The sequence below is a fragment of the Aspergillus terreus genome, genomic scaffold (assembly GCF_000149615.1).
Source record: "Aspergillus terreus NIH2624 scaffold_6 genomic scaffold, whole genome shotgun sequence".
Lineage (NCBI taxonomy): Eukaryota > Fungi > Ascomycota > Eurotiomycetes > Eurotiales > Aspergillaceae > Aspergillus > Aspergillus terreus.
This window is the reverse complement of record NT_165929.1, coordinates 455,822-472,115: the sequence shown is the minus strand read 5'-3', so window position 1 is coordinate 472,115 and position 16,294 is coordinate 455,822. Positions and strand designations below refer to the sequence as shown.

At 55.1% G+C, this 16,294-nt stretch overlaps 6 protein-coding genes across 6 annotated transcripts; 2 read left to right on the top strand and 4 right to left on the bottom strand.

The window, feature by feature from the left end:
- Nucleotides 1-3,654: 3,654 nt before the first annotated feature.
- Nucleotides 3,655-5,076, top strand: ATEG_04414 (uncharacterized protein; the record flags this gene model as incomplete). Its single annotated transcript, XM_001213592.1, has 4 exons — nucleotides 3,655-3,882; nucleotides 3,976-4,192; nucleotides 4,251-4,927; nucleotides 5,059-5,076. The coding sequence occupies 4 exons, from the start codon at nucleotides 3,655-3,657 to the stop codon at nucleotides 5,074-5,076; spliced, it is 1,140 nt and encodes a 379-aa protein (XP_001213592.1).
- A 377-nt stretch (nucleotides 5,077-5,453) lies between these two features.
- ATEG_04413 (M20 family metallopeptidase) lies at nucleotides 5,454-6,713 on the bottom strand (the record flags this gene model as incomplete). Its single annotated transcript, XM_001213591.1, has 1 exon — nucleotides 5,454-6,713. One exon carries the CDS (start codon nucleotides 6,711-6,713, stop codon nucleotides 5,454-5,456), a length of 1,260 nt encoding a protein of 419 aa, XP_001213591.1.
- Nucleotides 6,714-7,403: 690 nt separating this feature from the next.
- Nucleotides 7,404-8,618, bottom strand: ATEG_04412 (uncharacterized protein; the record flags this gene model as incomplete). Its single annotated transcript, XM_001213590.1, has 5 exons — nucleotides 7,404-7,406; nucleotides 7,447-7,456; nucleotides 7,497-7,532; nucleotides 7,585-8,124; nucleotides 8,182-8,618. 5 exons carry the CDS (start codon nucleotides 8,616-8,618, stop codon nucleotides 7,404-7,406), a joined length of 1,026 nt encoding a protein of 341 aa, XP_001213590.1.
- Nucleotides 8,619-9,115: 497 nt separating this feature from the next.
- Nucleotides 9,116-10,457, bottom strand: ATEG_04411 (mandelate racemase/muconate lactonizing enzyme family protein; the record flags this gene model as incomplete). The annotated part of the gene is made up of 2 exons (XM_001213589.1): nucleotides 9,116-10,321; nucleotides 10,383-10,457. 2 exons carry the CDS (start codon nucleotides 10,455-10,457, stop codon nucleotides 9,116-9,118), a joined length of 1,281 nt encoding a protein of 426 aa, XP_001213589.1.
- A 592-nt stretch (nucleotides 10,458-11,049) lies between these two features.
- Nucleotides 11,050-13,568, bottom strand: ATEG_04410 (uncharacterized protein; the record flags this gene model as incomplete). Its single annotated transcript, XM_001213588.1, has 6 exons — nucleotides 11,050-11,142; nucleotides 11,192-12,335; nucleotides 12,580-12,701; nucleotides 12,762-13,366; nucleotides 13,437-13,499; nucleotides 13,553-13,568. The coding sequence occupies 6 exons, from the start codon at nucleotides 13,566-13,568 to the stop codon at nucleotides 11,050-11,052; spliced, it is 2,043 nt and encodes a 680-aa protein (XP_001213588.1).
- Nucleotides 13,569-14,620: 1,052 nt separating this feature from the next.
- On the top strand, nucleotides 14,621-16,282 carry ATEG_04409 (glucose-6-phosphate isomerase; the record flags this gene model as incomplete). Its single annotated transcript, XM_001213587.1, has 1 exon — nucleotides 14,621-16,282. The coding sequence occupies one exon, from the start codon at nucleotides 14,621-14,623 to the stop codon at nucleotides 16,280-16,282; it is 1,662 nt and encodes a 553-aa protein (XP_001213587.1).
- Nucleotides 16,283-16,294: the final 12 nt, after the last annotated feature.

The window sequence follows — 16,294 nt, the reverse complement described above, 5'->3', positions numbered from 1 at the left end:
TAATGCAAACCAAATCACGTACAGGTAACTGATTCAGAGCAGTCAATTTGGCCTATTCATGGCCACGGCCTGCTCAGGAACTAATAGTCCCCTAGGAGACGGCCTTTTCTGACAATGTGCCGAAAAAGCTTTACAGCTGGTTGCGAAAGCAGCTGTTACCCTTAGATATAGTTTCTTTTCTACCTGCCCAGGTGGATATTTGATCGACCTTGGCACATGTCGGTAAACAATCCGTGAACAATGAGCCCGACCTGTGCTCCGTATAGTCCAGCGAGGATTCATATTGGACGTAAAGAGCAGATTGGGGGTGACATACTTTTCTAATTAATCATGTTCCCCGGAGAATCTTGTCTATATATGCCCACGACCTCTATAACGGTTTGATAACCCTGCTGGTGTGAATTCGCCATCAAATTTGTTGTGTACTGAGCGGGCGCTAACCACGGCCCGATGGCAGACCCGCCCGGGAGTAACGTCCGAACCCGTTCCTCCAAACACACAAGAACTCGAGCTCTCAGAAGGAGCCCGCGCCATGGAGAAGTGCTCGCCAACCGGCCCGCACGAACCCTGAATTTGTGGACATCAGCGACCACAATTGCCGAGTCACGACCAAGGAGGTCCATCATCTTATCAACAACCTGAAGGACACCATCACCCATTAAACGGCGATCATCGAATCCATGAAACGGATCTCTTGGAATGGGAACACGACCAGCACACTGCCCGCCAGGAGTAACACCACGATTTCTGGATGGTAGCGGCGAACATCCAACCGCAGACCAACAGTGCTCGACCCCTGTGACTTCGACCCAGTCACAATGCTAGAAAACAGCCTCCGAATAATTCCGTTGAGCATAACGAAATCAAGGGCAGCGAATTAGCTCGACCTCGGAGGCTAATCTATGCCAGCTCTAGCAAATTATCAGCTATCCGGTCAATAACTGGACAAGGGAAGGGACTAATTGCGGCAGAAAGGATAGCCAAGGGCACACATCTACATATTATCCGAAGCTCCGTTTTTCAGTACCTCCAGGCAATTCCAGAATTGAAGCCCTAGAAGCTATCGTCAAAAATGAAGTAAACTGCCTCACTGCTGACAGAATGACGCTTTCTTCTGCCTAACCAACATCTACGGTGATGCTTATAGTCAGCTGGTGGCTTGATTCTCGACAAGGGCATACGAGGCGCGACGTACGATTGAGGGGGAAGACAGCCCTACAGCAATCAATCTGAAGTGCGCCGCCGACAACCTGTTTGTGCAGCCACCCGAGGAATATGAAGAGGCATTGCTGCGATTTCAACTGAGAAGAGGAGAATTTGGATCTGGAAAGTCTGGATTCTGATTGCCGTGATATCAGGGCGGTCGCATAGTACTTATTGATAGGAAGATGTCGGAGTTCTATGACATTCTTGGTGACCTTCGCCGCCTCTTGCCTATTTCTACTGCTTGCCGGAAACTTCTTAATGTTGACAAAGAGAGAAAGCTAATATGATTGTCGAACTGGCCCCAGTTGAGGATGAATACGCCACTCGAATCGGGGTCTTGGAGAAGTTTGCAACTGGTCTTGTGGAGTTCCTCGCTCTAAATATGAGCCTGATAGGCCTGATTCAATTAGTAGTGGTATATAGATAAGATGACATCCTAGTCGTACCTCGTTTTAACTAGAAAAAAGAGCACTTAGAGCACTTCTTCACGAGGGCGAGCTTTTCCTGTATCCGTGACATGTCTTACAAATACCAGACTCGCTTGGGATATGCTGGATTCGTTTGCTCAGCGTAACAGGATTCTGTAGCGATATTGAAAGTATCTGCATCGAGTACAATATATGAGCATCTTTCTAACCTTCATCCCGTCCATATCGCTTATTTCCATGTGTAGACGGGTAGGAAAATTGAAGCCCACAATCTCCGCCAGAGAGCACCAATGCCAATTTGGTTGGCCAAGACCCCTATATGAAAGCCCAGATCTACATATCGCTTGTCTGGAAAGCAATTGAAGGCAAGGAAGCCTCATACGTTAACTCCGAGCCGAAGACAGATTGAACTCGAAACGCCAAGTGTTTAAGGATTAACGCAATTTGTGACTGCCTAACAGCGTCAAGAATGAATAAATTATGCCGCGGCTGAGACCTTGCGGGGTTCGAGAAGTAAAATAAGTAAGGTAGTTCCCGCATGAGTAGCATCGTTCTGGCAATACGAGGTTGACCCTGCGGGCTCAGTACTCCGTAGTTAGTCCGGAAGGGAGACTGGGGAACGCATCAATGTCGGGTTTCCAAGTCTGCAATGAAGGATTCATTGCAACATCTGGGTATTTGTTCCTGAAGACTCTTGAATATCCCAGATACGAGATGTGACAATTTGCTTCGGCAGCAATCCTGGACTATCATGCCTCGATCTTTGAGACTCTTGACATCTGTTGGAGAGATATAATCCAACGCACAGCCAGCCAATTGCCCAATCAGCCTGCATCATTCCATGGTCAGGGTTACCCTGCAGATGCAGATAACGAACATATCCACTAAGCAAAGCTTCGCACATGCCTAATACCCAGGGAATGATATGGAGACGGCGATCACCGCCTTATCCCCCTGCACACGTAGGTTTCCGAAGTGCGGATCCAAAATCCGGGGAAGCAGCTCTTATCCTTGCAGATGTACCGGGTACAACAGTGGTTGCCTTGTGGCAGCCACTCCTGGCGTACAGACGCAAGGAGTGCATTGGCTGGGTCAGGAAGTACTGTGCATGATGACTGTGACAGTTGACGGGGGACTGACTAGAGACGTGGGAAGATACCTAGGTAGTCTGAGGCAGCGTTCAGCAAGGGAGATGATACCCTAGGTACACAGGGCTATCTCTTGCCATCCATGAGAAGATCGGGGTTGACCGATGATGATTGAGGGGAAGGGGTCAGAGCGAGGATCCTGCAAGGATCCTTCACCATAAGCAGTTTAGAGTACAGATAAATGGCTGATGCGGATGATAACCTATCAAGGAGTGTTGCTATGTATCTGACGCCAGTGGTCAGCCTTGATAAGAGGCAACATCGCGTGCCCTATCAACAGTCGCGCCCTTATCACAGGCAGGAGTGGGGCCCTCGTGGGTCTTCCAGATGCTTCCACCAATGGCAGTATGGTCAGTGAGGGGCCATGTGGTGCTAAGCTCATGCGACTATCCAATGGAGAATGAATTATCCGGTAGACGTCTATTCGATTGGCTTGGTGAGGTAAAGCTTAGGGTTGACTAGCACCAGACCCACCGGGTTCTCGAAACAAAAAAAGTCATGTTCCTCCTCTCAACACGCGACAGGGACCGGTCCTTCGGATGGAACTGACGCGGTCGCGGTCGCTTCCCGACTGCTCGCTCCAATCATGAAGTTCGTTGAGATCTCTTCGCCCTCGGTGGGCCGTCCACCATCGAGTGGAATCCGGTTAGAAATTATCTTCTTCCGGGCTTCCTATATTAAGACCGTCTCCGTCTTCCGTCCAGAGAAAAAAAAGAGAAAAGAAGAGAGGATGTGAGACTGCTTTCGTTGGCTTCTTCTACCCTTGCCTTCTGGTTACACCACCGTGGTCCACCAGACACCGTTCTTGGTCTCCATCTTTGTCTCCCCTCTGTCTGGATTCCTTCCAACCCGTCGAAATACGGCCCGACACAATGTTCGGAAGGACGGAGCAGGACCTTGAGAAAGGCCCTCAGACGGCCAAATCAATCGTGGATGACAACAGCGATGGAGCTGTACCCGGCGAGAGCTTCGTCTACGGCAATTCCCTCTACGCCAGGATCCAGCGCCTGGCCGGAAAACTTCATATCGAACAACGAGGAATCGAGCGCGTGCCCGCGGACGAGCAGACTGATACCTCGTACTTCAACATTGGCAGCATGGTGTGTTCCTGACCTCATTGCATCGATTGTGTGCTTTGGCTCGACCAACCCGTCGAGCCGTGAAGACCGCTCCTCCCAACTGACCCAACGCAGTGGTTGGCGGCCAACATGGTGGTCAGTTCGTTTGCCATTGGTGTCCTCGCAAAGTCGCTGTTCTACCTCGGCTTTGTCGACGCCATCCTGGTCGATCTCTTCTTCAACCTTCTGGGCGTCATGACCGTTGGCTTCTTTTCCTGCTTCGGTCCGGCCTTTGGTCTGCGACAGATGGTGCTTTCACGGTTCTGGTTTGGATGGTGGCCTACCAAGTTCAGTGAGTAGCTCTCGAGCAAGGTTTGTATTTTTGGGGCATAAACACTAACGGACCGCAGTCGCCATCCTGAATATCCTCGCTTGTGTCGGCTGGTCCTCGGCCAATTCGATCGTCGGCGCCCAACTCCTCAATGCAGTCAACAGCGATGTCCCGGGCTTCGCAGGTATCCTCATCATCGTTTTTTGCACAATGCTGGTCACATTCGCTGGGTATAAGGTGGTCCATATGTACGAATACTGGAGCTGGATTCCGACGTTCATCGTCTTCATGATCGTCTTCGGCCAGTTCGCTCACTCCGGGGATTTCATGAACCTGCCCATGGAGGTCGGAACGTCCGAAATGGGCGGTGTTCTCTCTTTTGGCGCAACTGTCTACGGATTCGCAACAGGATGGACCAGTTACGCCGCCGACTACACCGTGTACCAGCCTGCTACCCGCAGTCGCCGCAAGGTCTTCTTCTCCACCTGGCTCGGACTCATCATCCCCCTTCTCTTCTGCCAGATGCTCGGTATCGCCGTCATGACCGCCACCGATCTTAACGGCGGCAACAACAAATACATCGAGGGATATAACACGTCCGGGAACGGAGGCCTGTTGTGGGCTGTGTTGGAGCCGCTCGGCGGATTCGGCAAGTTCTGCCTCGTCATCCTGGCCCTCTCCATCATCGCGAACAACTGCCCCAACATCTACTCGGTGGCTCCCACCGTGCAGGTCCTGAATCGCCATTTCCAGCGGGTGCCTCGGTTTATCTGGACCATTCTGGGCTCGTGCGCCACCATCGCCATTGGCATTCCCGGATACTCGCATTTCGAAACCATCCTGGAGAACTTTATGAACTTCATCGCCTACTGGCTGGCTATTTACAGCGCCATCGCGCTTTCTGATCACTTTGTGTTCAAGCGCGGGTTCGGCGGGTACCGCGCTGAACTGTATGACAAGCCCGATAAACTGCCTCTTGGAATTGCCGCTGCAATTGCCTTCTGCTTTGGTATTGCAGGCATGATCACGGGCATGAGTCAGTCGTGGTATGTGGGACCGATCGCTAAGCACGCCGGTGCACTACCCTTTGGCGGGGACGTTGGTTTTGAGCTTGCGTTTGCTTTTTCAGGTGCCATGTATCTGGTTCTGAGGCCGATCGAATTGAGAATATTCGGTCGGTAAGCGCACCTCGTGTGCATGGTCTTACGTTGGCTTCAGTTCATTCATCGTCATGATTCATTTGCATATTTGTATATAATCTAATCATCATTTACACGTCCTACTACTTCTCCAAGAAAGTCAAAGCCGCCAGACACAATGCATCCACCCCAGCCCTCATCGTGGGCTGGATGACAGGCGCGAACAGCGCCGAATGGTTCCCGGGGATATCCTCCATGCGCGATTCCGCCTGCGCGCGATCCCAAAGCTCCGGATCAATGCCCCCGAGAAGCCAGAAGCAGCTCGGGATCCCGCGACAGGTGGCCAGGGTCGAGAAATCCTCACTCACATTAGTCCGCGGCACATCCGCATCAAAGTCATCAAAGTGCGTCGCAAACGTCGCCGCCACCCGCGATGCCACGTCGCCGTCGTTAACGGTAGGCGGAAAGCGCCTCGTGGGCGTAAACACCGGCGGCCTAGGCGAGCCACTGGCAACGCACTCCGCCTCGACAATGCGTCTAATCGCCGCGACGATCTGCTCGCGCACCTCCCCGCGGACAGACCGGAAGTCCACCCCGATCTCGGCCCGGTCCGCGATGACATTCTCCGTCTGGCCGGCCTGCAGACTGCCGACAGTGACGACCGCCAGCTCGCCCGGGTCGATCTCCCGACTCACAATCCCCTGCAGCCGGACCACGATATGCGCCGCCAGCAGCACCGGGTCCACCGTCTGATGCGGCTGGGACCCGTGCCCGCCGCGCCCAAACACCGTGATCTTCATGCTGTCCGCGGCGGCCATGATCGCGCCCGCCCGCGAGCCCACGCTGCCCGCGCGCATTCGCATGACGTGCTGGCCGAGCACGTAGTCCGGCACGGGGACACGGTCGTACAGCCCGTCGGCCACCATCGCCTGCGCGCCGCCGCCGCGCTCCTCGTCCGGCTGGAACAGCACGATCAGCGTGCCGCGCCATGCATGCCGCAGCTGCGCGAGCGTCTCTGCCGCCGCGAGGAGGCAGGTGATGTGCATGTCGTGGCCGCAGGCATGCATGACGGGCTTGACGGTGCCGTCGGCGTCGCGCATGGTGGCCGTGCTGGCGTAGGGGAGGCCTGTCAGCTCCTTGACGGGGAGGGCGTCCATGTCGGCGCGGAGTAGGACGGTCTTGCCGGTGCCGTTGCGGAAGACGCCCGCCAGTCCGTAGCCGCCGATGTGAGTGTGCAGCTCGTAGACATTCAGGCGGGCGAGATGCGCTGCGAGTGTTTCTGAGGTGGTTTGTTCTTGGCGGGAGAGTTCGGGGTGCGCGTGGAAGTACTTGTAGAGGTCTTCGTAGGGGGCCAGGTCTACTGAAGCTGTTCTGAGAAGGTCTGATAGGTTTGGCTGGGACATCTTGCTGGTAGTAGGTAACGATGAGCCAATCTATATATGTGATTGTGTGATAGATGTTCAATTTCAAAAGATATATTGGACAGAGGTCCGTAACTGAGTCACCTACGCTAGACCCGATCAGGTGCTAGCCACTAAGCTATTTCAATTAACCATGCCCCACGCATCTATGTATATAAACATAGTAGAAGCTCAGTACATGATAGTGTTCGTTACGATTAACTTGTTACATCTGCAGCTACGGATGGTGCGCTAGGCGAAGGCCTGCCAGCGTCCTTGATAGAAAACAACAAGTATTAGGATACAACTAGTTGGTGACTCGCACTTACTGCGTTTATAAATAAACTGACAGAGGGTGCACCGAAAAGTCAAAGTGTTCAACATAGCCGTGAAGAGTATCATGACTATGCCTGATATTGGTCATCTCAGCGTTTGTTGTGGGTTGCAAGGACTGATCTTCAGCGGTCGAAAGTAAGCCCACATTACTAGGATCTCTTGATATTTCTGACAATAGTCCAGGATGCAGATTTGCTTCTACTAAGGTCCGAGGATTGGATTATACAGTGTCATTCTCGCGAAGTCAGTGTTTCTGAGACAAAAAAAAAAAAAAAAAAAAAAAAAAAAAAAACACATTTAGGTCAAAGGATGTACAGCTGCCACAAAAGAGAAGGAGTTACCTCGGATGATGGCAATTTACTGAAGGATCAGGTACATATGGCCTAGCAAATTTACATACACTGGTATTGCTATGTAGTATCTATACTCCAATACTCCACCTGCACCTACAATGGGGGCGTATCATCACAGAGAGTCGCCATAACCCTATGTCCAGTTAATTGAGAACGGTCATGAAAAAGAATAAAAAAATACTTACGCAGCAGGGTACCGAGTCCCTTCGACTTTGGTTTGCTCTGCGAGTGTCCGAATCTCCTGCACTTCCTGGTCACTCAGCCGAATCTGCGCCGAGGCAGCATTCTCGTCCATTCTGGCGGTCGACTTGGTCCCCGGGATGGGGATGATGTCTTCTCCCTGCGCCAGCAGCCACGCAAGAGCGACCTGCGCCGGGGTACTCCCGTGTGCATCGGCCACCTTTTTCAACCCCTGCACCAACTCCATGATCTTGGGAAAGTTGGTCTCTGCGTATTTGGGGTACATCCGGCGCAAGTCACCCTCTGGGATGTCGGCGTAGGACTGGAACTGGCCTGTCAGGACACCACGGCCAATAGGGCTAAACGCAACGACAGTAATGCCTAGCTCGCGGCAGGTCTTCAAGATCCCAGAGGTCGACTCTTCAATGTCCAGACAGAACAGGCTGTATTCCATCTGCAGCGCAGCAATGGGGTGGACGGCATGGGCGCGCCGCAGCGTGGCTACCGAGACCTCTGACAGGCCGATATACCGGATCTTTCCTTGGCTGTAAGACCGACGGTTAGCGGAGTTGCTTGCACAGTCTACTAGTGGGAAGACTTACTTCTTCAGTTCTACCATGGCTTCGATGGTCTTTTCGATCGGGGTGACGCCATCGACCCGGTGGCAGTAGTAGAGGTCAATGCTGTCCACGCCAAGTCTCTGGAGGCTCTTCTCGCAGGCTTCCTTGACATATTCGGGGTCAGACCGAAAGGCGTGCTTCCCGTCCGGTTGACGCTGAAGCCCGAACTTGGTGCCGAGAAAGATATCGTCCCGCTTGCCCGACCGCTTGAACCACTCCCCGACAACATCCTCACTGTCGCCGTAGATGTCGGCCAAATCCCAGAAGCGCAGTCCGGTGGCATGTGCGTGGTCTAACAAGGCCAGTCGCTCGTCGAGTGTACCTGGTGCGCCGTAAAATCCAGCGAGGCTACCGAAGCCGAGACCGACGGCAGGGACTTTGGGGCCGTGTTGGCCTACGGACCTTGAAGAAAGGGACATGTTGAGCAATTAAAAGCTTTGGGTTTTGGTCATGGGTAGGGGGAGGTTTAGTTATGGTCGATGAATGATGGATTTATAGACCCGACGGGGTCCCTTTTGGGTAAGTCGGGGTCGGTTACCCAAAAAGGTCAAAGTCGGTATAATTAGTTGTGCATAATTATGCTACTCAACTATGACGGCTGGACTGGTGTTGATGCTGGCAAATTCTAGTTGTTTTCTAATCAAGTGCATATTACAAGTCAATCCACGTGGTTAATTCATATCAGACCTAAGAGCGTATACTAAGCTTCAGCCTGAGGGAAAGTGTAACCGGGTGCCTGACGACTCTTCCGGCCACAGTCTTGCTCGTTCTACCATATGCTTGCGGAACGGCGGCAGACAGGGCACTCCAGGTAGTTTTGATAAAAACGTCTCAGTCATGCGTATAGCATATGAATACATCAAAGAAGCCATGTCATACAAACATCAAACAGTCACACCAATGCAAAGCCAACCCACTATATCCGAGGTCCCTCCAGAATAGGCTTGGCCGCTTCGGACTTCCACCAGCTCTTGCCTTCCTCACCAGGATATGAGAACGCATCCATGCTGTCCGCCTTCATCTCGACGCTGTAACCGGGCTCCGTCGGCGTCACGTAGTATCCATCCTTGACGCTGGACGGATGCACGAAATGCTCATGCAGGTGGTCCACATACTCCAGCACGCTGCGCTTCCCACTAACCACAACGTAGTCGATCGTGCTCAGGTGCTGCGTGTACTCCGGAAGACCGACACCACCGGAGTGCGGCACGATAGGCACACCGAACTTGCGCGCCAGCAGGAGGATCGCCAGCACCTCGTTGACACCGCCAACACGGCAGGCATCAGCCTGCAGCACGGTCAGCGCTCCCGCCTGCAGGAGCTGCTTGAAAATGACGCGGTTCTGGCACATCTCGCCCGTGGCGACACCGATGGGCCCATAGGGCGTGTCCTCAAGCGCCTTCTTGATCGCGGCGTGGCCGAGGATGTCGTCCGGTGACGTCGGCTCCTCGATGAACCACGGCTTGAACTGCGCCAGCTCCTTCATCCAGGTGATCGCCTCCGGCACCGACCACACCTGATTGGCGTCTACCATGAGGATGTTGCCTTTATCGTAGCCGATGGCCTCGCGGGCAATCGTCAACCGCCGCTTATCCTCCTCCAGGTTCGCGCCCACCTTCAGCTTGAAGTGTCTGTATCCCTGCGCCACGCTGTCCGCCAGCAGCGCCTTGAGCTTCTCTTCGCTGTATCCCAGCCAGCCCGCGCTGGTGGTGTATGCCGGCACGGCGCGGTTCTGCTCCGCGTCTCGGATGCGCTCCGCCTTGCCGGGCTCGACCTCCTTGAGCAGGGCGAGAGCTTCCTCAGGCGTCAGCGCATCAGTGATGTACCGGAAGTCAATGCAGCGGACCACCTCCTCGGGGGTCATCTCGGCGACGATGCGCCACACGGGCTTGCCGAGGATCTTGGCCCACAGGTCCCACAGCGCGTTGACGACGGCGCCCAGCGCAAGGTGGATGACGCCCTTCTCCGGGCCGATCCAGCGCAGCTGGCTGTCGGAGACGAGGTAGCGCCACGTCTTGCCCCAGTCGGCGGTGAGCTCATCCAGATCCTTACCGATGACGAGGGGAGCGAGAAGGGAGATGGCGGAGCAGACGATTTCGTTGCCGCGGCCGATGGTGAAAGTCTGTCTGAGTTAGGATGTGTCTCGCCTGGTTTGCATGGGTGTCTCCGGACGGAGTACGTACCATGCCGTGTCCCGCGTAGGACGAATCAGTGTAGAGGATACAGTAGGCAGAGGAGTAGTCGCCCGCGGCGTTCATGGCGTCGGAGCCGGTCTTATCGAGGGAGGTCTGGTCCGGTTAGTGGCTGTTGGATAATGGGTGAGGGACTGCAATGGGATTTGCATACCGGAAACCTCACGTCCCGAGTGGTGAAGCCCGTGATCTTGACCATGATGTCTGATTATGAGGTTTGAGTCAATTGGCGAATTGAAGGAATTGTTCCGTTCGAGTGAAAGATGCGGGGGTGATTGTATGCTTGTCGCGGGGGATTGAGATCTACGGTAGTCGGTATGAACACAACAGAGCAGGGGATTGACCGCGACAGAATCCACCCGAGAGAGAGAGATAAGCAGAATGAAGGAAATGTGAGGATGAGAAGAAACGACGAGGAAAAAGAGGGAATATAAGAGGGAGAAATCCCCCCTCACTTCGCAGGCTAAATCGGGGATAAATGGCTAATTGGCGGAGAAACTCCCCCAGACTCAGATTGCATTTCCCCACCAATCAGCGGGCGTTTCGTCTCCGTATAGATCCAGTTACTCTTTTGGGAAATCCTCAAATTATCACATTGCAAGAATGCTTCTTGCTTCTTGCTTCTTGTAGTCGGTATGGTATGTCGTACAGAACCCGCCTACCCAGACAGCCCGCGCTTCTCGCTTTCCGAAAAGAAGATGATCATCCGCCATAGTTTCCGCACCAACACCTCGGCTTCCTCGTCCAGCGCCTACAAACATGTTAGTGTCAACTAATAGCGGGAGGATCTGGAAACTCACCTCTTCCAGCTGCTCGACCAGCTCCTGAGGATGTCCATGCTTGCGAACATGCTCTTCCACCACGTCCACCAACATCTGCTCTTGCACACCCAGATACTCCACAATTTTCTTCTCGACAAACGGCTTGAGCTGCTCGCTGACCACCGTCTCGTCCACAAACTCCCACTTGACCTCCCATTTCCACAGGCCTTCTTTTTCGGTGGGGATCTCGGCCGCCAGCTGTCGCGCCGCTTGAGCTCGTTCCTCCTCGGTGAGCCCAGCGGCCTCGGCCGCGCTGTCGAACTTGATCGGGATGAGGGGCTTGCGGGCCGTCGCCTCGGGCTCCTCCTCGTCTTCCAGCAATCCTTCGACTTCGGCCACCGTCCGGCGAGACGTCGCCGCTTGCGCCTTCTGAGCCGCCGCACCGAGAGAAAGCTTGAAACGTTGGGGCTCCCGAGGCGCCTGAGGACGCGTTTCGAGCTCTTCGGCCTGGCGTGCGAGGAAGTCGTCGGCCATGCCGCGTGCCTGCTCCCGTTGCTGTACCGAACGAGCCCGTTCACGCTCTTCAGCTGCACGGTCCGCTTCGTCCATGCTAATCTCGCGCGCCCGGAATGCCGCCCGACTCCGTAGCCAGGCGCCGCGGTCGGCATAGTAGTCATCAACCTTGCGGCTGGCTTCCACATCATCGTTCCATTCCCGAAGCCGCTTATCCATCTCTTCACGCACCTCCTGCAGTTTGGCCTCTTCTTCCTTGTCTCGCTTCTTCTCGCGCTCCAGGGCGGCTGTCCGACTGCGCTCACGGTTCAACCAGCGTCGCTCCTGGTCGAGGAATTGCTTCTCCAGCTCGGCTTCCTGCTTCTCCCGACGTCGGCGTTCCAATTCTTCGTCACTGGCATCGGACTCTTCGTCCTCACGATCGATATAGACAGCTGACGAGCCATTAATGCTGCCACCGTTCACAAACGAAACGCCCTTCTGGTAGTCCTTGGGGATCTGTACGCCGAATCCCTTGGGGCCGGATGGCGCACTGCGGTCCCGCGGGCCTAAAGGAATTCCATTCGCACCCGCCGCAGGGCCACTGGGAGCCGATGGAGGAGGAGAGGCCAACCGGCTGTGACGAGGACCCGCATTCCGCGCCCGCTCCATCGATTCAATCTCCTCTTCTCTCTTCAGGCGTTCAATATCTCGGCGATTGCTCCGCTCGCGGAAGGCCGCGATCTCTTTAGCCACCGTCTCGCGCATCTCCGGCGGGATATCGGACAGCTCGTCTTCCACCGTGATGGGAATGGTGACAACTTCAGCGTTCCCATCATTTCCCGTCGGTATCGTTCATCGCTGTGTCGCCTTCGCGGTCAATGGCAGAGGTCTCCTCCTTCTGGGTGGGAGATGTAGGATGGAACAGATCCGACAAGACGTTGGAAAGCTTGGTGCGAGCGGCATCAATGCGGGACTGCCGTTCGGCGGGGTCCTGCTCGCCTTGCGTCGATTCGTACTGCTCCAGGTACTTCAACGAGCTTTCGTCCACGACGACCTACTCCTGTCAGCATCCACGTAGATGTATCGAAGGCATATCCCGGGGGGCACCTCGTACCAGTAGCGTACTCTTCTCCACCTCGGTATCCGCCTGTTCACCCCCATCCGACGGGACTTGTCTCTTCAAAGGCACTTCGATGTCCTTTAGCACTTCCACAGCAGTACCTAGACTGTCAGGGTCCTCGTACTCAGCGAAACCGAATTTGCACGGTTTATCATCGGCATCGGTAGCCCGGATCCAGCGCCGGAGGTTACCCGCGGAACGAAGGATGCGCTCAATGCCCTCGTCACCGCCGACACCTTCAGTGATCCCTCCGACGAAGATGGTGCGCACAATCTCCTCCCGCGTCGGCGGCTGGAGCTGCATCATGGCATCGCGGACATTCTGGCGCTGCGTTTCGAGGTTCGACGATGAGCCAAGGCCGGCCCGGCGGCCGGACGCACCGGCGTCGCGTTCTTTGCTGGCAGTATCCGGGGTGGCGGACTTGGATGGGCCAGAGGTGCCGAGGCGGATTACGGGGGCGGAGAAGTTGATGTTGGGCATGTTCGGGGGCGGTTGGAAGTTCGGGGGGAAACCGGCAGGTCGACCAGGCTGCTGGGCAGTTGCGGGTTGCATCCCGGGGGGAGGCGTTGTTCCTGGGGCGACCATGCCTGGAGGGGGGGCTGTATATTCGGAGGGCATCGGTCAGTGGGTGATTTGAGAATGAAGTGCTGGAGGTTGGCGTGGACTTACCCATGCCGGGAGGAGCTCCAGGATAGGCGGCATACTCGGGCGGCCTCCCATAGAGACCCGGAGCTGCTTTATCGGTTAGTTCTGGAGACCGGCTGATGAGGAGAGGATGGAGGTACCTTGATACGGATACATTGCGACAGAATTCAGCTCCCCGAAATTCTGCTGGGGAATTGGGATGGATATAATAGAAAGGACAGGAGGGCGATATTACTCGGAGAGGACACGAAGAGGCGGGATTCGGGTCGAGCAGATGAGGGAAGGCGTTGGAAATGATGGCCGTTGCGCGTAGTGGCCGTTGGAGATGAAGGAGTTTGCGATGCGCCCCCAATCGGGAAGTGGTGTGGTCTGTGCAGTGACCTTGGCGGTGGTGCTGACTAACTATGAATTGTGCGTCTACATAACCAGGCTAGTACTTATCGATAGGTAGGTGACCGATGTACAGGTACACAAGGTACTGGAATATTCTCTCCATTGAAGGTCCTCATAGTACAATAGAATGACTTCTTCTGACTATTCTTTTGTAATAGTAATTCAGATCAATCATGTATCAATCATGACCTAGGGCACAGAAGATCCATGCTGGTGAGTCTGCAGAGACGGATGGCCTGACATCATCTGTTCTCGTACGACCTACGAGGATCTATGTGTCTTCTAGATAGCTCCAGGATAGCTCCCTGACACAATCATAATGACGATTTCCAATCAGCCTTGCCAGAGGAAAAGCCGGACTCCGGTGGAGTCGACGGAACAGGAGACCGGTGACGGGGTCCGAGGAGATCTGGACTATGATAGTCAACTGAGAGTACTCTAAGATAACTACTATCAATTTACTACAGTAGATGATAAAGTGGATTCTCGGGCGACAGTCCTCCTGGGTCAGATGATGTTGAAAAAAAAAGAAAGAAAAAAGGGAAAAAAGGGCAAAGGAATTCGGATAAATCAGATAGATAGCGTGGGGCATGAAGTATTTCTGCCCCTCCTGATCCGGACCCCAGCACACCGGTTACGCCATCACATCATTCCGTCCCTCCACCAAACTTCTTTCTACTTCTTCTCTACTCTGTACACCTCTTCTCACCTTTCACTCCCATTAAATCCCCTTATAATCCATCCTTCCTCAGTAGGTCTTCACGCCATCCACTTCCTTCTACTCTTCCATCCACTCACCTATTGACTCTCCAGCAATGCCCGGTTTCTCGCAGGCCACCGAGCTCTCCGCCTGGAAGGAGCTCCAGGAGCACCACCAGGCCGTCGGTAACAACATCGTCCTCAAGGATGCCTTCCAGAAGGACCCTCAGCGTTTCGAGCGCTTCAGCCGCACCTTTTCCAACTCGGCCGACAACTCCGAAATCCTCTTCGACTTCTCCAAGAACTTCCTGACCGAGGAGACCTTCGCCCTGCTGGTCAAGCTCGCCAAGGAGGCCAACCTGGAGGAGCTGCGTGATGCCATGTTCAAGGGGGAGCACATCAACTTCACCGAGGACCGTGCCGTGTACCACGTTGCCCTGCGCAATGTCACCAATGAGCCCATGCAGGTCAACGGCAAGAGCGTCGTCGAGGAGGTCAACTCCGTCCTGGAGCACATGAAGGAGTTCTCCGAGCAGGTCCGCAGTGGCCAGTGGACCGGCTACACCGGCAAGAAGATCGACACCATCATCAACATCGGTATCGGTGGTTCCGATCTGGGTCCCGTCATGGTGACCGAGGCTCTGAAGCCCTATGGCGCCCCCGGCATGAAGCTCCACTTCGTCTCCAACATTGACGGCACCCACATCGCGGAGGCTCTCAAGGACTCGGATCCCGAGACCACCCTCTTCCTCATTGCTTCCAAGACCTTCACCACCGCCGAAACTACCACCAACGCCAACACCGCCAAGTCCTGGTTCCTCCAGTCGGCCAAGGACGAGGCCCACATTGCGAAGCACTTTGTGGCCCTCTCCACCAACGAGGCCGAGGTCACCAAGTTTGGCATCGACAAGAAGAACATGTTCGGCTTCGAGTCGTGGGTGGGTGGTCGCTACTCGGTCTGGAGCGCCATTGGTCTCTCCGTCGCCCTCTACATCGGCTACGACAACTTCCACCAATTCCTGGCGGGCGCCAACGCCATGGACAAGCACTTCCGCGAGACCCCCCTGGAGCAGAACATCCCCGTCATCGGTGGTCTGTTGAGCGTGTGGTACAGTGACTTCTTCGGCGCCCAGACGCACCTGGTCGCCCCCTTCGACCAGTACCTGCACCGCTTCCCTGCCTACCTCCAGCAGCTGTCTATGGAGAGCAACGGCAAGGCTATCACCCGCTCTGGCGAGTACGTCAAGTACACCACCGGTCCCATCCTCTTCGGTGAGCCGGCCACCAACGCCCAGCACAGCTTCTTCCAGCTGCTCCACCAGGGCACCAAGCTCATTCCCTCGGACTTCCTCATGGCGGCCGAGTCGCACAACCCCGTTGAGGGCGGTAAGCACCAGCGCATGCTCGCCTCCAACTTCCTCGCGCAGGCGGAGGCTCTCATGGTCGGCAAGACCCCCGAGCAGGTCAAGACCGAGGGCGCCCCCGACAACCTCGTGCCGCACAAGACCTTCCTCGGCAACCGTCCCACGACTTCCATTCTGGCCCAGAAGATCACTCCGGGTACCCTGGGAGCGCTGATCGCCTACTACGAGCACGTCACCTTCACTGAGGGCGCCATCTGGAACATCAATTCGTTCGACCAGTGGGGTGTCGAGCTGGGCAAGGTGCTGGCCAAGAAGATTCAGAAGGAGCTGGAGACCTCTGGCGCGGGCGGCGACCACGATGCGTCGACCAGCGGTCTGCTGCTGGCGTTCAAGAAGAAGGCCAAGCTGGCGTGATGGCGGGAATAG